This window comes from Rhincodon typus, chromosome 4 (assembly GCF_021869965.1).
Source record: "Rhincodon typus isolate 14 chromosome 4, sRhiTyp1.1, whole genome shotgun sequence".
NCBI lineage: Eukaryota > Metazoa > Chordata > Chondrichthyes > Orectolobiformes > Rhincodontidae > Rhincodon > Rhincodon typus.
The window spans coordinates 2,851,327-2,875,200 of NC_063335.1; the positions used below are offsets into that span (position 1 = coordinate 2,851,327).

Genomic DNA, 23,874 nt, shown 5'->3' on the forward strand with positions numbered 1-23,874 from the left:
GGCCTGCTGTGTTCATCCAGCTCTACACCTTGTTATCTCAGATTCTCCAGCATCTGCAGTTCCTACTATCTCTTTGCAATATTAATATCCTATTTGACCCTTAGATGAGCTTCTGATCACATATTGTTCAATCATTTATCTAATATCACTCGAAAGAAAAGAAAAGAACAATTAGAGTTGTACAGCATTGAAGCAGACCCTTCGGTCAACTTGTCTGCCACTGACCAGATATCCTGAATTAACCTAGTCCCATTTGCCAGCATTTGGCCCATATTCCTCTAAACTCTTCCTATTCATATACTCATCCAGAAGCCTTTTAAATGTTGTAATTGTATCAGTTTTCACCACTTCCTCTGGAAACTTATTCTATACACAGACCACCCTCTGCATGAGAAAGTTGCCCTCGTAGATGCCTTTTAAAGCTTTCCCCTCTCACATTAAACCTATGATCTCTAGTTTTGGACACTCCTGCCCTGAGAAAATGACCTTGGCTATTCACCCTATCCATTGTCCCCCATGATTTTATAAACCTCTATAATGAACCCACCTCAGCCGCCAATGCTCCAGGGAAAGTTGTCCCAGCCTATTCAGCCTCTCCCTATTGCTGAAACCCTGGCAACATCCTTGTAAATCTTTTCTGAACCCTTCTAAATTTAACAACATCTTTCCCACAGCAGGGAGACCAGAATTGAATGCAGTATTCCAAAAATGGCCTAACCAATGTCCTGTACAGCTGCAACATGACATCCCAATTCCTGCACTGACCAATAAACGCAAGTGAACTAAACACCTTCTTCACTGTCCTGTCTACCTGCGACTCCACATTCAAGGAACTATGAACCTGTAGCCCAAGGTCTCTTTGTTCAGCAACAATCCCCAGGACGCTGCCATTAACTGCATATGCCATGTCCTGATTTGCCTTACCAAAATGCAACACCTCACATGTATTCAAATTAAATTCCACCTGCCACTCCTTGGCCCATCGGCCCGTCTGATCAAGGTCCCATTGTACTCTGAGCTAACCTTCTTTGCGGTCCATTGCAGCACCAATTCTGGTGTCATCTGCAAACTTACTGATCATGCCTCCTATATTCATATCCAAATCATTGATTGTAGGAGCATTTTTCTCAAACCCGGACAAGGACTCGGGAGGCAGGGAGGATTCGGGCAAGTGGAAGATGTTTATTCAAGCAGAAACCGGTTTATGTAGGGAGAGGGCCAAAGGATCTTCCCCGAATCTGGCTTCAGAAGATAGATCAATGACACAGCCTCTGCTTTTATAAAGAAATACAGCATTTTTACACATTTTGTGTTATAGTTATCAAATACAACGTAGTCATTATCCTTCCCCTTAATTCAAACACCCAATCCTGTGGGACACTTAGTCAGTGATGGGCATTTCCATGGACAGCCCCAAGTTCCCATGATCTTATGGTATTAGCTAGACACTGTAATCTCTAGGCCTTATGCATTCTATTCATTCGCATTCCAAACGTTTAATGTCTATACTCGTTCGGATCTTTCTCAGGCTTGTTATTCTGTAAGGACAGCTCAAATTCTATTACCTGTTGTATTTTTCTGCTGTCTTTTATTACATTCAGTTACTCCTTTTATTTTCCCACTGTCTCAATTACTTAATGTAAAAATCAAAAGTCAGTTAGTTTTAACTAATTGCTATTAGGTTAACTTCTGATATAAAAGTTAATTATAAGTGTAACGTTATACAACTACTTCTACTGTCAGCATTTTGTAATTTATGGGTTGTGATCAATCTATCTTGTTCAGGGCATAAGAGAAGGCAACTCCTAAGGCTAGCTAATCTTTACCTCTAAATTTAAATTTTTTTAAGGCTTGTATTATATGCTGAACAAAAACAAAGTTGCTGGAGAAGCTCAGCAGGTCTGGCAGCATCTGTGAAGGAAAAAACAGAGTTAACGTTTCGGGTCCGGTGACCCTCAGAACTGATGGTGGCTGGGAAAATGTCAGTTTATATGCAGAAAATAGGGAGATGGGTGGGGTAGGCAGTAAACGATAGGATAGAGCCCAAAAAGAGAGAAAGACAGTTGGACAAAAGAGTTGCTAACGATCAGGCTGGGAGGGTGAATCGTTGTTAATGGGGACTGTCAGTGACTAACAACAGGGGGTGTGTAATGGCAGGCTGTGTAGTAACAAGGCTTGGTGTGTGGGGTAGGGGGGTGGGACATGGGAGAGTTTAGGCCCTAAAATTATTGAACTCGTCTAGCACCTGACGTTATTCATTTAATGGGGCAATCATCCTTTCATTAATAAAGCTGGAATTGGTTATTTATCATTCCTAAGGCATCCTTTTATCGGAACTGTCTCGGATGGGAACATACAGCGTTCTTTAACTGACCGCCTAGCAGTTCTGTTCAAAGGTACCATTGTATTTCACTGTGTGAACAGGCTGCTTAGTTTTGCTTAGCTTCTGTCTGCCATCCTGTAAGCAGGTGTAGGCGGCTTAGTATGTTAGGGTACAAGTCACCTTACATAGCCAGGTACAGGTCACCCCTACATTGATATAAATGGCAAAAAGCTGTGGACACAGCACCGAGCCTTGCGACACACGAAGGTCACAGGCTCCAGTCTGAAAAGCAACCCTCTGTCTCCTACCTTCGAGTCAATTTTGTATCCAAATAGCTAGTTCTCCCTGTATTCCATATGATGTAAACTTGCTAACCAGCCTACCATGCAGAAGCTTGTCAAAAGCAATACTGCGGTACACATAGACAATGCCTACCATTCTGCCTTCAATCTTCTTTGTTGCTTCTTGAAAAACTCAGTCAACTTAGTGAGACCACAATTTTCCACATACCTAGCTAGGTTGACTGTTCCAAAACAGACCTTGCCTATCCAAAGATATGTAAATCCTGTCCCTTAGAATCGCCTCCAGCAATTTACCACCACTGACGTCGGGCTCACCGGTCTATAGTTCCCTGGCTTTTCCTTAACCACGTTTCTTAAATAATGGTACCCCATTAGCCAACCTCCAATTTTCTGACACTTCACCCATGGCTATTAATGATACAGATATCTCAGCAAGGTTCCCAGCAATCACTTCCCTAGCTTCCCACAAAGTTCTGGGATACACCTGATTTGGTCCTGGGGATATATCCACCTCTACGCATTTTAAGACATCGAGCACCTCCTTCTCATTTTTCAAGATATCACTATTGATTTCTCCAAATTCCCTAGCTTTCTTATCCTTCTCCACAGTAAATATTGATGCAAAATACTCGTTTAGTATCTCACCCATCTCCTGTGGTTCCATACATAAGGACTTGTTGATCTTTAAGGGGCCCAATTCTTTCGAAGTTACTCTTTTGTCATTAATATATTTGTAGAATCTCTTTGAATTTTCCTTAACCCTATTTGCCAATAATATCTCATGTCCCCTTTTTGCCCTCCTGATTTCCCTCTTCAGTGTACTCCTACTGCCCTTATACAGCTGTAGGGATTCACTCAATCCCAGCTATCTATACCTGACATAGGCCTCCTTTTTCTTGTATCAGTAGTTTTGAATTTGACAACTAAGAACTTTATGACTGCATCACACTCAGTGGTTTAGGTGAAGGTGGGAGAGAAGGATTTAAGGTGGAAGCTAGATGCACATAATGGCATCTGGATGAAATGGCCAACAAGAACAAGGGATAGAGTAATGTCACGTGGTATCGTATAATAGTACCTTTGAAGAATATGAACAAGGTAGAAATTCAAGCTTGGGATGGCAGTCGGAGAAAATTGAAGAATAATTTACATTTGCACAAAGAGCTTTGTGGAAGCATAAAGAAAAAATGCTGAATGAAGTAAAGGAATTAAGACAGGGAGAATAAGAAGCTGGGTGTGTGATGGATATTTAGAAATTGGAGTCTAGGTAGCTGATGACACGTTTGGAGGGCCAAAAAGAGGGCAGTGATATGATCAGTCCAAGTTTGTTGGTGAGTAGTTTGGGTGGAGATTAGATGGTTGGTGTGGTCCTGAGGCCTTGGAAGGATTTAACTACTAGTATGAGAATTTTGATTTGTGTGAATATGAGACTAGTAGCCACCGTAGGCCAGCAAGTCTGGAGTCAGCAGGAGTTGATGACTTAGCCAATAGAGTTCAGGATGAGATGAAATTTATGGATGGCTACTCAGGAAAGGACTGAAATAATTGAGGCTGCAAGTGGAAAGGAATGGATGAATGTTTCATCAGAAGATGGATTGAGATGCAAGCAGACAATGATATGAGGTAGAGGTTAATGATATTTATGATGGAGAGGATTTATGGTCAGAAACTCAACTGAAAGGGGAGATGATGGCTGAGTGGTTTCATTGCTCAACTGTTAATTCAGAGACACAGGTAATATTCTGGGTGCTCACGTTTGAATCCTGCCATGGCAGATGGTGGAATTTGTATTCAACAAAAATCTGGAATTAGGAGTCTAATGATGACCTTGAAACCATTGTCAATTGTCAGAAAAAACCTATCTGGTTGACTAATGTCCTTTAGGGAAAGAAAGTGCTATCTTTATCTACATGTGACTCCAGACCCATAGCAATATGGTTGACTCTTAGCTGCTCCATGGGCAATTAGGGATGGACAATAAATTCTGACCTAGGCAGCGATACTGTCATCCTGTGAATGAATTTTAAAAAGTGTCCAGGGAGGGAAATTATATCGGTTGTGCGGTACAGAACTGGTGGTGAAAATGTTTCCTCTTTTTTGCTGAATTTACCTGATTTTGAGAAAGAATTTGACAATATCACAGATGATTAGTAAAGTGTGTGATTGGATAGATATTTAAAATATTAAGCTGAATTGTTGCAAGCCTGAAAGATGTGGTCAGAAAAGTTGGTGCCTGGGGAGGTTGCTGTGGAATTTGTTTTATTTGACAACAATATATTACATGGAATAATTAAAAAGTAAAATAATACTGTACATGTTTGAAAGCTTTACATCACAATCCATTACAGCATATGCATCTTTGGAGAAAATCTAATACATCTTCACCTAGGATGCCTTTGCATAACTCAGTGACAATGTAGAAATAATGTATGAGTTCTGTCTTGAATTTAAATTCAGCTTATCCATCAGAGGATGGAACAGGAAACAATATTAAAAATCATATCAATAACAGTTAAGTGGGTGAATCAAAACTTGTTTAACCTTTCACAAAAATGATGCTCCAGGGATTTAGAATAATGGACATGCTTTTATGATTATTTAATTCTCAACTGTCCCTGATACCAAATTTATACCTCAAGTAGCAATTTACTGTTCTAATCCAACTATGTCCCATTTGATTTGGTATTTCAAAGTGTGGGATGTTCAACTTGCCCTAAAAAAAATTGATCAAATAACTACATACAGTTTACAATCTTCATGGGCTAGTACCTCGCTGCTTGGTAAAGTTTTAAATGGAATACCATATCCAAAAAATTAACAAATCAAAACAACTCATTCCGGTAATAGATAAACCTGCTTCATTAAGTGAATACATAACTGATGAACAATTCTTTGATTCTTTGATGTAATATGCTCTGAATCCAAGATATGGAACAAAAAACACAAACATTATCAATATAAATGTTAATGTCTTTAGTTGGGCACGAAAGACTTGATGTGCACATGTTTGTGAGCCATGCTTGAAAACCAGATTTAACATTATACCTATCTGCCAGATGAGCAAAATGATAACTGTACATATTGTTGTGCTGATTAAAATGTAATTGGTTAGCCTGACAGTTGGTGATGACATTTCAGTTTCAAAGTGAAAACACTGATTTTTATCATATTCCAGATTATTGCCATATCTCATTAGAAATATTGGAAGAATAACCACAGCCACCACAAACCATACAACTGCACTGAACACTAAAACATTACATGGTTTGTAAGCCTTTGGTCTCTCACTCTTTTGAAAGACATTAAGAAATCTTGTGATGATGATGATCACATAAAATGCAAAGGTTAAGTACATGTGAATGTGTATAACAGCACTGACTAACTTACAGAAAACTAACCCAAACTTCCATTCTTTAATTGCATAGTAAGAAATACGAAATGGCACAGTTATTAGAAAAATCACATGTGCTGCTAAGAGATTGATGATGATAAATGATTTTGAATTCTTGTCATTCTTCAGAATTCGAAATAACATAACACTAGCTCCAATAACTCCTCCCACAAACACAATAGAGTACAATGCTATTAAAGCAGATTGGTGCTGTTCTTGTGAATTATGATTGATTTGATTGTCTGAAGAGTTGGAGGTGTCTTCAGTAGACATTGCAGGTTGTTCTGTAATTTCTGTATCTGATGAGTTTAGTTTGTTGTCCAACCTTCATTAAAACAAAATTCTTAAGCTTATCAACATAGTAATACATTCACTGAAATTTACTTGCATACACAGAGGAAAGCTTTTGTTCATAACCCAAATTTATGGTATACAGACCTTTTAATTTGACTTGTACCTCAAGCTAACCATAATACTGAGACACACCTTTTGGAACATCTCAAAGCATTCTACATGGATTAAGATTTTATTGAAATGCAGGAAATGCAGCCACTCTTATATTGATATTTCTAGTAGTCATTTTATACAAGATCTTACAAATATTGGCAATGAATAGTCAAATTAAAAATAACTGCAATAAAGACTCTCAAGTTAATCAGTTACAGAAATGAGAAAAAATGTTACCTATGATGATGCCGGGTAAAACAGAATTGTAAATGAGTGAAGTGGAGAAACAAAAGATAGGTCTAGAAAAGGTGTGACTGGCAAAAGCAGAATCAGTAACAACAGTTGCTGTCTGAACAGTGGAAGCAGTCAAATTAATCAAATTATTGCTCACACTTAAACGCAAAATGTTGTGGATGCTGGAAATTCTGAAATAAAGGCAGAAAGTGCTGGATAAACTGTGTCATGCACATTTTCTTCATGAGAAATTTATTCAACTCTAATGTGGTGGGCTGATGGAGTTCTCTGTCACAGAAAGTAGTTGAGGACAAAGCATTGAATAGTTTCAAGATGGAGTTGGATGTGTCTGAGGCTGAATGGATAGGGTGAATAACCAAGGTCTTCATCCAGGGTAGGGGATTCCAGAACTTGAGGGCATAGTTTTAAGGTGAGAGGGGAAAGATTTAAAATGAACTTGAGGGGCAACTTGTTCACATAGAGAGCGGTGCATTTATGGAATGAGCTGCCATAGGAGATGGTGGAGGCAGGTACAATTACTACATTTAAAAGGCATCTGGATGGCTACATGAACAGGAAGGGTTTTGAGGGATCTGGGCCAAATGGGATTTGATCAGTTTAGGATATCTGGTTGGCGTGGACAAGTTGGACTGAAGGGTCTGCTTCCATGCTGCATAACTCTATGACTCTATCTGAAATATTAACTTTCTGGCATTTTCTCTATTTATTTGTAATATCCAGGTGGTTAAATTGAAACTGGAAGTATTCCCTGCTCTTCTGCAATGCAATTGAATGGGTTAGCCTTGCTTTTCAAGTCCCATTGAATGACAATCCAATATTCCTAGGGTACTGACCTGGAGCATCAACATAGATTATGTACTAATTTCCTGGTTTAGAGTATTTGCATTTATCTTCAGTCAGGAGCACTCAGTTAATTACACATCTCAACCTTCTGCTAAGATCCCTTGTATCCTAGCAGCCAGTCTTCAGTTTACTTAATTCACTCCATGTGAAATCAAGGAGCAGTTGATGTAGCAAATGCTTTGAACCTTGACAACAAACTAGCTAGAATACTGAAAATTTGTGTTCCATAACTAGCTATGCCACTAATCACATTATTCCTGCATAGCTACCACACTGGTATCTAACTGACAATGTGGAAAATTGCTAAAATTTGTCCAGTCCACAAAAAAAGTAGGACAAATCCAATCTGGCCAATAACCACCTATCAATCTGGTCATAATCATCAGCAAAGTGAAGGAAGGTATCATCAACCTACCTAACAAGTAGGACTTACTCAGCAATAAACTGCTCACTGCTCAGATTGGGTTTTGTCAGGGCCACTTAACTCCAGACCTCATTACAACTTTTTTGTCAAAATATAGACAAAAGAAGGACTAGGGTTTGAATCTTAGCACTGGTAATGACATCAGCAAACTCAGTCCTTTTGATCCTGCAAAGTCCTCCATACCAATGTATGATGATTAGTACCAAAATTGGGAAATCTGTCAACCAGACTGGTCATGCATCACCCTGAAATAGTCATACATATAATCATGGAATCATACTTTATACAAAATACCTTAGCACCATCAACATCCTCGTATGCCCTGTCCTACCGGCAGGACAGACAACAGAAGTGACTGCACACAGGTAGACCAAGACAAGTTCCCATTTTCGGATTGTGATTGTCCTCCATCATATTGTGGGGCACTAGCACTATGCTATATCGAGCAGACCTTGAACAAATCTAGAAACTCTAGACCGGGTAGCCATGAGGCAATGTGGACTGTCAGCAGCAGCAGAATTGCACTCAAACATAATGTGGAACTTCACAATCTGGCATAATCCCCATTCTACCATAACCATCAAGCAAGGAAATTAACCCTGGTTCAATGAACTACAAACATCCTGGGTGATACCATCGACCAGGAACTGAACTGAACTAGTCATATGAGTATGATTAGATTTGAAGCTAGGAATCCTGCAGCAAGTAGCTCGCCTCCTGACTCCCCAGGCCTGTTGACCATCTATGACATAGTCAGAGAGTGATGGAATATTCCTCACTTGCTGAATGAATGCAGCTCCAGCAGCAGTCAAGAAACTTAACATCATCAGGGCAAAGCAGCCCACTTGGTTGGCATCATAAACATCCACTCTCTCCTCCACCAATGCAGAAATTCACCAAAGTTCTTTAGATAGCACCTTTCAAACCCACAACCACAAACACCTTGAAGGACAAAAGCAGCAGATACAGAGGAACACCACCAGTTGCAAGTTCTCCTGCAAGCCACTCACCATGCTGACTTGAAAACACTTTTTAGTATTCATTCATGGGATGTGAGTTTCACTGATTGGGCCAGCATTTATTACCCGTCCCTAGTTACCCTTGAGAAGGTGGTGGTGAACTGCCTTCTTGAACCATTGCAGTCCATGTGCTGTGGGTTGACCCACAATGTCATTAGGGAGAAAGTTCCAAGATTTTAACCGAGCAACAGTGAAGGACCGGTGATATATTTACAATTCTGTATGGTAAGTGGCTTGGAAGGGAATTTGCAAAGGGTGGTGTTCCCATGTATCTGCTACCCTTGTCCTTCTAAATGGAAGTGGCTGTGGGTTTGGAAGGTGCTGTCTAAGGATCTTATAGATAGCACACACTGCTGCTACTGAGGTGGTGGAGAGAGTGGACGTGGTGCCAATCAAGTGGGCTGCTTTGTCCTGGATGGTTTCGAGCTCGAGTGTTGTTGGAGCTGCACCCATCCAGGTAAACTATTCTATCACACTCCTGATTTGTGCTTATAGATGTGGACAGGCTTTTGGGAGACGGGAGGTAAGTAACTCAGTATTTGCTGCTGTATTCCTTGCCTTTTACCTACTCTTGTAACCATTGTATTAATATGGTGAGTCCGGTGGAGCTCCTGGTCAATAGTAACCCCCGGGATGTTGATAGTGAGGAATTCAGCAATGGTAATGCTATTGGATATCAAAGGACGGTGGTTAGATTGTCTCTTATTGGAGATGGTCAGTGCCTGGCATTGTTGTGGTACTAGCATTTCTTGCCACTTGTCAGCCCAAGTCTGGATATTATCCAGATCTTGTTATTTAAACACTATAGTTAAAATACAAACAAAACATAGAGGAAGTTAGAATAACTTAACTAAATAATAGATACAGTACCTATTACTACGTAACTGTTCAACATAATAACATCCCATAAGCACACCCCTTGGCAAAAAAGTAAATTCAGACACAGATTCTTACATGCTCCTCCAATTCAGAAGAAAGCAACATAAAGAAAAATTGCAGAGAAAGTAGCAGCTAGGAATTATTCACTGAAGCTTCCAACTCTTCTGAGATCTTGAACAGCTTCTAATGGTACAGGGAAAAAAATAACTTAGAAAGCCTGGTCTGTAAGAGCTGGCCATTCCCATTCAAGCTGCATCCATTGTTCCACCTTTTCAAAAAAAAATGTAAAGACCTCAGAAGTTGTTTCCTCTAGTGGTTCTGGTAGGTTGCCTTACAACCTCGCTTCAAAAAAAAACCAGGACAAAATAACGTTTTAAAATGACAGAGATGGTAGGAACTGCCGATGCTGGAGAATCTGAGATAACAAGGTGTAGAGCTGGATGAACACAGCAGGCCAAGCAGCATCAGAGGAGCAGGAAAGCTGACGTTTTGGGTCGAGACCCTGCTTCAGAAAAATTTTAAAATGACGGCATTGTTACAAGGACACCAATGCAAAAGATAAGGCATTTGTTACAATCTTCAGCCAGAAGTGCTGAGTGCATAAACCATCTCAACCTCCTGCAGACGTCCCCAGCATCACTGGTACCAGTCTTCAGTCAATTCAATTCACTCCGCATGTTTTCAAGAAATGGCTAAAAGCACTGGATATTGCAAAGGGTACGGACTCTTGACAACATTTTGGCAATAGCACTGAAGACATGCTGCAGAATTTACCATACCTTTTGCCAAGCTTTTCCAGTATAGCTATGATAATGGGATCTATCTGAAAAATGTGGAAAAGTGCCTGAACATGTCCTGTAAATAAAAAGCTTAACAAATCTTACCCAGTCAATTACCACCCAGTTACCATCAATTATAAGTACAGTTATGGATGGTGTCATCAACAGTAATATCAAGCAGCACCTGCTTAACCATAGCCTGCTCACTAGCACTAAGTTTGGGTTCCCCCATCGTGGACACTCAGCTCCTGATCTCATTACATTCTTGGTTTAGACGTGGACAAGAGAGCTGAATTCCAGAGGTGAAGTGAAAAGTCCACATTTGACCATGTATGGCATGAAGAAGCCGTAACAAAACTTGAGAAAATGGAAATCGGGCAAATTTCTGCACTGGTTAGAGTCATATTTGGACAGGCTAAGGTTGTAAGCCTTGGAGTTTAGAAGTGTAAAAACTGATTTGATTGAAAGATAAAATTCTCAGCAGTCTTGTATGCATGTGGGAGAATCCATCCTTGGGGATTACGAAAATAACGGGTTGCTCATTTTAGACAGAAATAAAGAGATATTCTTTCTCAAAGAAGTGCATAAGCCTTTGGAATTCTTTTCCTCTGCTGGTGGAAGCAGAGTCCTTGAATAGTTTTTAAGGTAGACTATGCTTGATGTGCAGCAATGTGAAATGTTATTAGGGGTACACTGGAATGTGGACGAATTAAATGAACCATGACCTTATTGAATGATGGAGAAGCTCAAGTGGTCTATTTCTCTTATTTCACATGTTTGTATATTTGTTGTGTTCTAGGAACATAAGAGGAGGAGGTGTTTTAGCATGCTGACTCTCCTCTGCCATTCAATTAGATCGTGATTGGTCCAAATCCAACATATGTAGGAGTTACCTCTGTATAAGTCTTTATCCTTCCAAGGACGTCTGAAAAAAAAAAGCGGCAAAGGTGGAAACTGGAATAACTTCACAATTAAGCTGTTGGATCTACAAGACATGCTACAACCACAAAACTACAGCACTTATGCTGCCATACTCCGCAGCAGAGAACCATGCACCTGTGTGACACAGTTTGTCGCTTACTCATATTGGTGACACTCGATGATTCCACCGCTGTACATCATGACTGGAACCCTGTGTTCAATACACCTCCCTTGGCTTCCTGTCCTCATAAACATCACTCTCCTGCATATCCACCAATTGATGAAAACCCACAAGCTGTTTGGAATCATGCATTTTGCACTTCACTGCAGCCCAAAATTACATGTTAAACCCACTTACTGTCCATCTTCTGTCTTGATGCCATAAGGCAAAACAGCAAGATTGACTAACAGACATCAAATGGATCAAGGAATGGGAAACGTAGAAAGTCACTAACACCCTCCTTGTAACAAACTCTATCTCTTGAATAGGACAGCTTGAACTACATGGTGAAAATTATCTTTGCTAGATTGGTTCTGGACAGGCCAAACTAACATCCTATCTACACCCACCTTGCCGTGCTCTATAAGAATTTTGTAAGTTTCAATGAGATCACATCATTGAAGACATTCTTGAAGACTCTAGATAAAATAGGTCCAATTTTCTCAGTGTCTCTGAGAAGATAATCCCAACCTCTCAGTCTGGTGATCCATCTGTTGCCCTTTCTCTGAGATAAGGAGACTAAAATTGTACACAACTTAGGCTCTATACAATCGCAGCAACATATCATCATTCCTATGCTCAAATCCCTTTGCAATGAAGGCCAGCATATCATTTGCCGTCCTTAGTTGTTTGTGGCACCTACGTACTACCTTTTAGTGACTTATGAACAAGAACACCGAGGTCCCTTTAGTATCAGTACTTCACACCTGTTACCATTTAAGAAATACTCTCATTTTGTATTTTTTTTCAACCAAAGTAGACAACTTCACTCTTCTGCCACCCCGCAATCTCAATGAAATTAACCAAAGAAGTTTACTTGATCATTACTACTAATATTCAGTAAAATAATGTTGTTTAATTGATCCATTTAAATTATTGAGAATGTTCTTGTAAAAAAAACTTTATAAATCGTAACAGTTATCAATAGTTTACAGATGAGAACACTGAATGAAGTTCTTTTAAAAAATCATAACTTTCTTAACTATCAATGCAACATAAATTTCTTATCTGAAAACATGAAATACATATAAATCAAACTAAATACAAAGAGAAAACGCTTTGACAGTTTAATGCAGTAGGTGCTGTAGCTTCTCTTCTCAAACTCTATGCAACACACATAGAATAGGTGTAGGAAAGATTTCAAAGTATTACTGAGCTGATCATACCTCAATATCTAAATTCCGGATGAGTCAAAAATCAAGCAGGTGTTACTTGTCTGCTTATGTTTCGGTTAAATGTGATGTTACTTTCCACAGTCAAACAACTGTATATGCAATCATGGACACTCTTCTTACTGGTAAGATTTCTGCTGTAACAATCAGACAAATAAATATTTAGTTGTTCTGCTTACACTGTTTCCATTAAAGCAGTTCCATTTTATATTACAAAAGTGTGCAGCTGCTTTTTAAATTTCCTATGGGATACAGCCTCTTATCATCTACACACCACTCTTTCTATCAATCAGGAGGCACATGACTTCTTCCTAAAAATTGTCTTTGTTATGCAATCCGAGAGTATTATCTTGCAATTAACTGGCAGTTTTGCCTCTCTTGCAAACCAGCTTTACCCTAACAGGCAACCATGAAGTGGATGAATCCTCTCTCCTCAGAATAACCTACATAGAATTGTGTCAAAGGGGAATCTAACTGCAACCACACAGAATAACCTCCGGAGGATATATGCATTTCTGTATCGTTTGAAATGTATATCAGCAGTGAAACAATGGATTGATGATATCATGAGTTCTGAAAAAAATGTGGGGCAGATGCTTACAGAACATAGAACAGTACAGCACAGTACAGGCTCTTCAGCCCGTGATGTTCTGCCGACCTATTTTCCTACAAAGATCAAACTACCCTGCATACCCTACATTTTACTATACTCCATGTGCCTATCCAAGAGTTGCTTAAAAGTCTGTAAAGTATCTGACTCCACTACCACTGCCGGCAGTGCATTCCACACACCCACCACTCTCTGTGAAGAACCTACCTCTGACATTTCCCCCTATACCTTCCTCCAATCACCTTAAAATTATGTCCCCTCATAATAGTCATTTCCATCCTGGGGAAAAGTCTCTGACTATCCACTCTATCTATGCCTCTCATCATCTAGTACACCTCTATCAAGTCACCTCCCATCCTTCTTTGTTTCAATGAGAAAAGCCCTATATCCCTCAACCTTTCCTCACAAGACCTGCCCTCCAGTCCAGGCAGCATCCTGGTAAATCTCCTCTGCACCTTCTCTAAAGCTTCCACATCTTTCCTATAATGAGGTGACCAGAACTGAACACAATATTCCAAGCGTGGTCTTACCAGAGTTTTATAGAGCTGCGGCATAACTGTGTGGCTCTTAAACTCAATTCCCCTGCCAATGAAAGCCAACACACCATATACCTTCTTTACAACCCTATCAACTTGGGTAGCAACTTTGAGGGATCTATGGACATGGACCCCAAGATCCTTCTGTTCTTCCACACAGCCAAGAATCCTGCCATTCACCTTGTATTCTGTATTCAAGTTCAACCTTCCAAAATGAATCACTTCACACTTCTAACTTAACTACATGCTTCACTGATGCGTTCTCTACTCAGAAACAATTGGGCAGATATTACAGCTCCCTTTTTGCTGGTTGGGGTCACTTAACATAGCCTCGCACTCTGCCACCTGTAAGCTGTGCCCCACATTACAGGGGATGGGTAAGGTGTTTCTCACCTCGGTTTCCTACTCTTAGGCTTTTTAAGGTTCTTAACATCAATTGCAATAATACAGGAAAACGGAAGTAAGGTAACCAACCTATTATAACATGAACTAAAAGGTGGGAAAGAAGTGGGTGGTATCTCCTTTGGGGGGGGTCTAATGTACGAGTCAGGGTCACCTACCTAGGATCATATTCCCCATCTTTGTAACTTTCTGCTCCATCTCTATCCTTCACCCCTCTGGGGGTCATTAACCTCTCCTCAACTAAAATCGAGGTGTCAAGTCTGGTTGGTATACTGTCTTCTTCTTGGGACTTGCTTTTAGTCCCAGCAGTGGTCACTTCTGTTCTGGCATTTCTGGGAGTACTGATCTATCAGCCAAACAAGCTGGCCAGCAGCTCTGAGGGAGAGAACTTGCTTTCCCAGAGAGACAGTTGTCCAACGCGCAGCTCATTAAGGCTCTCTCAGGTGTTACTATCACTCAAGGGCAATCCTTTTTAAAGGTGAACAGGCCAAAAGATTAAACAAATCCTCTCGAAGAGAGGAACTTTTTCTTATGCAGTCACAGGATGTGGCCGTCTTTGGTAGGCCAGCATTTATTGCCCATCCCGAATATCCCAGAGAACAGTTAAGAGTCAACCACATTGCTGTGGGTCTCTTTGTGGGCATACCTGAAAGAGAAGTAGCAAATAAAAGCAAAATACTACTGGAATCTGAAATGGAAACAGAGAATAATGGAGAAACTCAGCAGATCTGGCAGCATCTGTAGAAAGAGAAACAGAGTTTAACATTTCAAGTCCAAAGATTCTTCTTTTGGATTTTAAATATGAAATCTTAACTCTGATCCAATGCCACTAGCATTATTCTACATGTCCAAGGTTGTGTGCAAAGGGCCTGGAAAACCCAGCTACTAACTTTGTTTTTGCTCTTTCCCCCTCTGCATTTCCAGAATTTCCTGTTTTTATTCTAGGCTCCCAATGTTTGCTGTATTTTGTTTTTGTAATGATCAGCAAGCTATCTTCATTGAACCCCAATCTGTAACATGAAACAAGTGGAAAATACTTGTACTCTATTGTTCCTGAAACTATTACAAGCCATACATAACTGCAACTGGAACTTATATAATTCCTTTCAGATAGGAAAAAGATTACGAGGCACTAGAATCAATTGGAGTATTTTTGTACAGTCTTAATGATAAGAATAAAAAGGTTAAAGTTTGAACTTGAAATTATTTAAGAATATGAGCACAATAATTTATGTAGCAATATTTGGTAGTTGATGTAAATCATTAGAAATACCTCTCCAGGCAAGATTCATATTTGTGACTATATCAGATTTGAAAGATGGCTATAACGAAGGTAATTTTCATAAGAAATCTTGTAATCATTTTAATTGTGTCTTTCAGTTTATATTTCAATAGACGTGTTTTGATATTCAGTTTGTTTGACAGTTACAAGATAAATTGTTTAGAATCCATGTGTTTTAGTTACAACATAATGTTGTCTGCAAATTAATTAAAGGAATCTTTGGAAAAAGAGTTCACTCACTACAGTACACTGGAAGAAAACGGGTTGTTCAGTTATTTTAAGAACAGTCTTTGCACAGGATAAACTAAACTGTTATGAACATTGCTGATTTCAAAATTTATGTGTACATTCAAATCAAGAGCATTTGCAGGAGAGGATTAGAAGACATGTTGAGCTGGAATCTCTTCTCACTTCAGGGATTGGACTCAGGTTTGAGTCAGATTACTGAAATGAGTGTCCTTTGGTGAGAGCCTATAATTACCTCAGCAGTGTATTTCCATAACTTCATTTAATTTCCTCATGAATATGAGAGTGTACAAGCAACTTTTTGCTAATTTCTGACAGATTGGCAGTTCATTTCTGGGCTTTTCACTTCTGTCACTTCTCGTTTTCACCCATTTTTATCCAGTTATTCTGTCGTCAAGATTTTCACATAAATGTCTTATTTTCTTAACAAAGCATTCTCCACCATTACCATTACCAACAGTCTGCTTACAATGTACAGATATAAAAGATAAGATAGATAATATTCTATATTGATGACTACTTAATCCTGCATGATGAAGATACTGATTTCAATCATAAATAATCTTATGAATGTTATAAATGACTTGGATAAATGACTGGATTTTTTTTTCTTTAAGTTTGCCGAGAGCAGTATTTTTAATGGGATGGTAAAGTAGTGTAGTTGAGCACAAAGTGTTGTAAAGCAACATTAATAGATTGAATTGACAATAATGTGGCAGTTGGAATTCAGTATCAATAGGTATGAGGTCATGCAGTTTGTACCTAGGAAAGAAAGATCAGTACATTTTCTAAATACTCCTTAAACAGTATTTTTCAAACCTGTGACCTCTACCATCTAGAAGGAAAAGAGCCACAGATACTGAGACTACAGCTACCTGCAAGTTCCCCTCCAAGAGTCTCAACATTCTGACTTGGAACTATGTTGCTGTTACTTCATTGTTGCTAGGTCAAAATCCTCAAACTCCCTCCCCTACAGCACCATGGATGTACCTCATCACATAGATTGCAGCAGAACAAGAAGGCAGATCACCAACACCATCCCCTCAAGTACTAGCCTAATCATTGACCTAAATATTTGTGAATGATCAAAAAAAAGGTAAGAAACAAGAAACTGTGGATGAGCAGAGAGATTTAAAACATTTACAGAAATCACAAAACTACTAGACAGGTATCAAAAGTATTTATATGGTTAATGGAATTTTAATGTTTATTTCAAGGGGGGCTGAAGTACACAAAAGTGGAAGTTATACAACGGTGTGTAGGACTCTGGTAATATCACATCCAAAGTACTGCATTAAATTCTGGACACTGCCCCTCAGGAAGAGCACTATATCCCTGTAGAAGGTGCAGCAGAAGAAATGTATGAAAGGTAAATTGTGAGAGCAGCTTGCTCAACCTAGGCTTGTATTCTTTTGACTAAGGCAAATTAAGGGAAATATTACTAAAGTTCTTTCAAGAAATAAAGAATTTGATGGGGTACAGTGAGAAAACCAATCTCCACCGGTGGGTGAGACCAGTTCAAGACAACATGGTGAATAACATTCACAACACATAGTGTCAGGCATAACCATTGCTGTGATCATCTTGGCAATCAATGACCAGCAAAGAAAGGAATCCCCTAATCATTCCAATGTAAGGACTCAATAGTCATAATTTTACTTTTTAAAATCTTTCCTGGAATAGCCAACAATTATTTAAATGGAGACTTCAAAAATGTATTACATAGAGAGATGGGATGTTCTTGTGCATGAAACAAAATGTTAGCATGATGGTGCAGCAGGTAATTAAGAAGGCAAATGGAATTTTGGTCTTTATTGTTAGAGGGCCGGAGTATAAAAATATGGAAGCCTTGTTACAACTGTACAGGGTGTTGGTGATTCCACACTTGGTGTATTTGTGTACAGTTTTGTTTTTTGTATTGAAGAAAGGATATCAAGGATCCAAAATCTAACTTCTCAGAAGTCTACTCACCTCATAGCTAGGAATTCTATTTACTCCACTTTCTAAAAATATCTAGTTTCACTTGGGATTTAACAGAATACCTCAATACAAGCTTTTTGTCAAGTTCTCACGTCGACACACTAGAGGGAATCTAACCATCTCCTTTTGACATTTAACGATATGACCATTCCTGAATCCTCAATCATCGACAGTGTTCCCATTAACCAGGAATGTAACAAGACTAACTACAAGAACTTATAAGTTCTTGTATATAAATGTAGACCTTTAATTATTTTGCAGTCCTCCTCAGCATTGACTGTCTCTCCTAATTTAAAGCAATCTGGCAAATTAGAAATTATGTTTATTTATTCCAAAGTACAAATTGTTAATGTAAATGATGGACAGCAATGTATGTCACTTACAGTAAGCAACCAATTTAAGATAATCATTCAAGCTCAATAATGGAGGGACCAGTTCTCTGAAAACAAAAGGCGTACGCTCAAACCTTGCACCTTTTTTGAATTGCATGGGAGCTTGAGAAACCTATCTTTCCTGGTAGCTTTCTCCATGACAATGCATTGACAAATCAAAATCCATTTACCAACTATTCTGAATCCTCTTCTATAGTGTATATTGTTGTAAATGTTTAAATTTTGGCATTGTTGCATTTGTCACAAAAATGTGAGACACATAGATTTGGCGACGTCTCATTTTTCACCAGTATTTGAATATGCAACTCGAGTAGGCGAATTAAGTTGTGGGTCAATCATGATATAGTTTAATGGTGGAACAGGCTCCGGGGACTACATGGTACCCTTTATATTCCTAAATATATTTATCAACCTGTTCAGAGAAATTATCATTCATCGCTGAAGCAGCTGGGAGTTGAACTCAGGCCTCCTAGCCCAGAGGTAGCAAACCCACCACTGTGCCACAAGAGTCCCTACCTTCTTGTTCCCAACTCACTAATGTAAAAGGGTGTCAAGCTTTAGTTCTAATTAGCTCAATTTGTGAAATTCTGTAGAATATTGAACAAGAGGCCATTCTTTACCTCTGTTCAGTCATCTTCCCTGTGAAACTTCCATATATGGACAGTAGAGAAGGATGGAATCAGACATGACCAGTTGAATAACAAAACAACATTCATATTCTAAATCATATGAAGAATAGTTACTGGAATATCAGTGTATTAGAAACAGTTACGTTATTGTTTTCAGAAAGCAGAAGCAAAAGCATATGTAATTCCACAATAGCGTGCAAGCTATGAATTATAAATAGTATTGGTCAAAACCACAGCAACACACACAGCAAAATGTGGCACTCTAGTTACTAATACAAAAATCTTATTTATCTGCACTGAAATCACGAGGCACTTATAATGATTAACATGTTTGACTATATTCAATCTCAAAACAGTTCTCAAAATGCAGCAATAGAATTTTAAATAACTCATCCTACCAAAATCCTGTGCATGAAGAACTTGGTCTTAAATCAAAATTAGTTGATGCTGATTTTTATGTCACTTGAAATTTGCAGAAAAAACTGTCAGTGCTAAAACATGGAAGCAACTGTCTGACACTCAGGAAGAGGCGGAGCAAGCAATCGTTGTAAATCAAACAATTCTTTTTTGCATGTACCAACACTGCATCTGTGACTACAGGTTACACATAGAAGTTAAACTGGAAATAGACCATTCAACCCAAGAGGACACTGCTAGTTTAACCACAGGTTTCTACACTAAAGTTGTACCCACTTCTAATATTTTCTCCAAAACCTTTGCAGTGCAGACTGCTTCAATATGACCTTATATGGTAGAATCTTGATTGTAAGCATACTTTAAGATGTCATACCACTGGGTTGTAGTTTCTGGTCAACACATTTGCGATAGCTATCAGAAGAGAAAAAATGAAAGATGGAAACTGGAAATTGAACACAAAATGCTGAGAAAACAGAGGTCAGACAGAATCTGAAAAGAGAATTGGTTGGCTGTTCAAAACAATAGAAGTTAGATAGAAAGAAGGGAAGTGGAACAAGAGTAACGTCAATAAAGTTAGGATAACTGAGCTGTGAGAGGGTTTATAAGATAAAATACAATACTGTAGCTTGTGTCTCCTGGCTTGTCAGACATGTGACCTCTACCATGAGGTGTTGACTGGAGCAATCCAGATCAGACTCTCCTCTCAAAAGTTTGTAAGTGGCTGTGAAAGATCCAACAACAATTTTTCAGAAACTGATGGTTGAGATGTAAAGATTGTATCAGGAAGTGAAAAGATCAAATGGCCATAGAAATAGGAAATTAAACTCAGCAAAGATTCCTGCAACAGATCCTCTAAAGTTGATGATGAAAAGGAGGTGATAATTTCACTGGTCTAGTAGTCTTCAAAGCTATGCTAATGTTCTGGGAAAATAAGTTTGAATCTCACCATGGCAGATGAAGATATCTTAAATCAATAAAGTAAAATTAGGAATTAAAAACTAGCCTGATAGTGAGTATGTGTGTATGTATGAGTATGTATATATTAAAATTAAAATATTAAAACCAGTCTGGTATTAATGACCTTTTAGGGAAGGAAATCTGCAATTCTTATCTGGTCTGTGACTTCAGACCTGCAGCAATGTGATTGACTCTTAACTGCAAACAAAGGAATAAAACCAGATGGACGACAAAGACACTGGAAATGACAATGGCAAACATGTCCTGTCAACTCCAAAAACACCTCCCTTCCAACATCTGGAAGCTTGGACCAAAATTGGGAGAGCTGTTCCACAGATAAGTCAAGCAATAGCTTGACATCAAATCATGTTTTACCATTCCTAGACACCATTATCACTCTCTGTGGTTATGGGCTATCCCACAGGCACAAGAGAGTAGAGGTATAGTGTCCACAGTTGGATAGAAGTTGCCCAGAAGTCCTGATGCCTTGATGTTCTGTAGTTCTATGGCATCCAACCTTGAATAGTCATCGACAACTGGGCAACAGGAGGTAGGGATCCATAAATATCCTTATCCATAATAATGGGAAAGCCTAGCACATCTGTGCAGAAAACAAGGCTGAATTATTCATATCCATCTTCAACCAGAAGTCCCAAGCAGATGATTTATCTCAGTATGCTTGTGAGGTCCACAGCAGCACAGATGCCAACCTTAAGCCAATTCAATTCACCCCATGTTCTATCTAGAAATGGCTAGAAGCACTCGATACTATAAAAGCTATACGGTCTGAAACATTTCAGCAGTAGTATTGAGCACTTGTGCTCCAGAGCCATCACATCCTTTGCTAAAAGGCTCCAGTACAGATACAGCACTGGCATCCATCTGGCAATGTGGAAAATGTCCTGTGTGCAATAAACAGGATAAATCCAATCAAACTAATTACCAATCTATTAGTTGATGCTCGATCATCAGCAAAGTGATAGAGGGGGCTGTCAACAGTGCTATTGAACAACTCTTGGAAGGGAATAACCTGTTCATTGGCACTCATTTTGTGTTCTGCCATGGCCATTTGCCTCCTGAACTCATTACATCTTTGGTCAGAACATGGAGAAAGTAGCTGAATTCCAGAAATGAGGTGAGAATGATACCCCTGATATCAGGTCAGCATTTGACCAAACCATGCATCCAGGATCCCTAAGTAAGAGTCAGTGGGAATCAGTGAAAATTCCCCACAGTTTGGGATCCTACCTAGCATAAAGGAAGATAGTTATGCTTGTTGGAGGACAATCATCTCAGCTCAAAGACGTCACTGCAGAAGTTAGTCAGGGTCCACTCTAAGCCGAACCATTGTCAGCTGTTTCATCGATGACTTTCTGTTCTTCATCATGTTGAGGTCAGGATGTTTGCTGATTATTATGTAGTGTTCAGCACCACTTGTGGCACCTGGGATAGTGAAGCAGTCAATCTCCACATGCAGCAAGACCTGGACAACGTCCAGGCTGGTCTAATAAGTAGCAGGTTAAGGTTGCACCACACAAGTGTCAGGCAAAGACCACCTCCAACAATACAGAATCGAACTATCACTCCTTGACATTCAATGGTAATATTGCAGAAGTCCCCATGATCAGTATCCTGGGGGTTAGTATTAATCTGACCTGACCATTTATTGAAACTGAATTGAATAAGCCATATAAAGGCAAGAGCACATCAGAGGTTAGGAAAATCTCTTTCTCAAACAGAGAGTGGTTGGAGTCTGAAGTGCACTGCCTGGAAGAGCGCTGAAAGCAAGTTCAATTGAGGCATTCAAGACAGCATTAGATGAGTATTTAAATATAAACAATATGCAGGGTTGTAGGGAAAAAGCAGAAGATTGGCACTAAGCCAAAATGCCCTGTGGGCCAGTGGTAGGCACGATGGGCCAACTTCTGTAATTCTATAATTCTGAGTTACTCACCTCCTGTCTGTCTACCATGTATAGGACACATGATATTCTGATGGAATATTCACCACATAGAGTCATACAGTCATAGAAATGTACAGCGCGGAAACAGACCCTTTAGTCCAACTCGCCCATGCCGACCAGATATCCTAAATTGATCTAGTCCCGTTTGCCAGCATGTGGCCTCTATACCCATCCAGATGCCTTTTAAATTTTGTAATTGTACCAGCCTTTACCACTTCCTCTGGCAGTTCATTCCATACACGCACCACACTCTGCATGAAAAAAATTGCCCTCAAGTCACTTTTAAATCTTTCCCTTCTGACCTTAAGCTTGTGGCCTCTTGTTTTGGACTGCCCTACCGTGGGGAAAAGACCTTGACTATTCATGCTATCCATGCTCCTCATAATTTTATAAACTTCTATAAGGTCACCGCTCAGCCTCCAAATCTTCAGAGAAAACAGCCCCAGCCAATTCACCCTCTCCCTATAGCTCAAACCCTCCAACCCTGGCAATATCCTCATAAACCTTCTCTGAACCTTTCAAGTTTCACATCATCTTTCCTATAGCAGGGAGACCAGAATTGAATACAGGAATTGAAAAGTGGCTTAACCAATGTCCTCTACAGCCACAACATGAGCTCCCAATTCCTATATTCAATGTTCTGACCAAGAACAGCAAGTGCATCAAATGCCTTTTTCACTACCCTGTCTGCCTGCAACTCCACCTTCAAGGAACCACGAACCTGCATTCCAAGGTCACAAAAGCTATATCCTCTGAAACATTTCAGCAGTAGTATTGAGCATGTGCTCCAGAGCCATCCTTAGCCAAAAGGCTCCAGTACAGATACAGCACTGGCATCCATCCGGCAATGATCGATGATGATCTATTGACAGTAAATTGTTATCGGGTAATGCCTAGTTGATGTTAGTCCCAGATAAGTCAGATCTCAGACAGGAATCTGACTGAGTAGGTCATAGTTTTTTCCTTTTTGTTACTGAAGTAATGTTTACTTAACAAAAATAAGCAGACTATGTTGCAATCTTTGTTTTAATAGTCCAAAATAAATATTATAAACAAATAAAAGTAAACAAGAAAAAAAGAACACTATTCTGCCTTATAACACAAATTTAAATAGTTTTAAACACACAATAGAAATAACCCAAGCATTCTTTACAGGTTGAACAGAAACAATAGCTTTGTATTGGAATCAGTGTACACTGGTGTAGCATACAAATATTCTTGCAATTCTAAGAACATCTAATGCTGTACCTCTAGCAAGACACAATCTAGCCAAGTCCAAGGGAGAGATAGTAGGAACTGCAGATGCTGGAGAATCTGAGATACCAAGGTGTAGAGCTGGATGAACACAGCAGGCCAAGCAGCATCAGAGGAGCAGGAAGGCTGACGTTTCGGGCCTAGACCCTTCTTCAGAAATGGGGGAGGGGAAGGGGGTTCTGAAAGAAATAGGGAGAGAGGGGGAGGCGGATAGAAGGTGGATAGAGGAGA

At 39.4% G+C, this 23,874-nt stretch overlaps 1 protein-coding gene across 3 annotated transcripts in view; it reads right to left on the reverse strand.

Annotated features, from left to right (window-relative positions):
* Window positions 1-4,569: 4,569 nt before the first annotated feature.
* The window catches only part of LOC109934924 (probable G-protein coupled receptor 141), a 66,101-nt gene continuing 46,796 nt past the window's right edge, over window positions 4,570-23,874 (reverse strand). Inside the window, exons 1-4 of one of the 3 annotated variants that reach the window (XM_048596249.1) lie at window positions 19,451-19,509; window positions 12,970-13,112; window positions 11,556-11,587; window positions 4,570-6,341 (exon numbers count right to left, since the gene is read on the reverse strand). In XM_048596249.1, the coding sequence (XP_048452206.1) occupies window positions 5,414-6,289 (876 nt within the window). In that variant the 5' untranslated portion in view covers window positions 6,290-6,341; window positions 11,556-11,587; window positions 12,970-13,112; window positions 19,451-19,509 and the 3' untranslated portion in view covers window positions 4,570-5,413. Of the gene's footprint in view, window positions 6,342-11,555; window positions 11,588-12,969; window positions 13,113-19,450; window positions 19,510-23,874 lie in introns of those variants that run through there. The other 2 variants (XM_048596250.1, XM_048596251.1) reach the window with 2 other exon arrangements.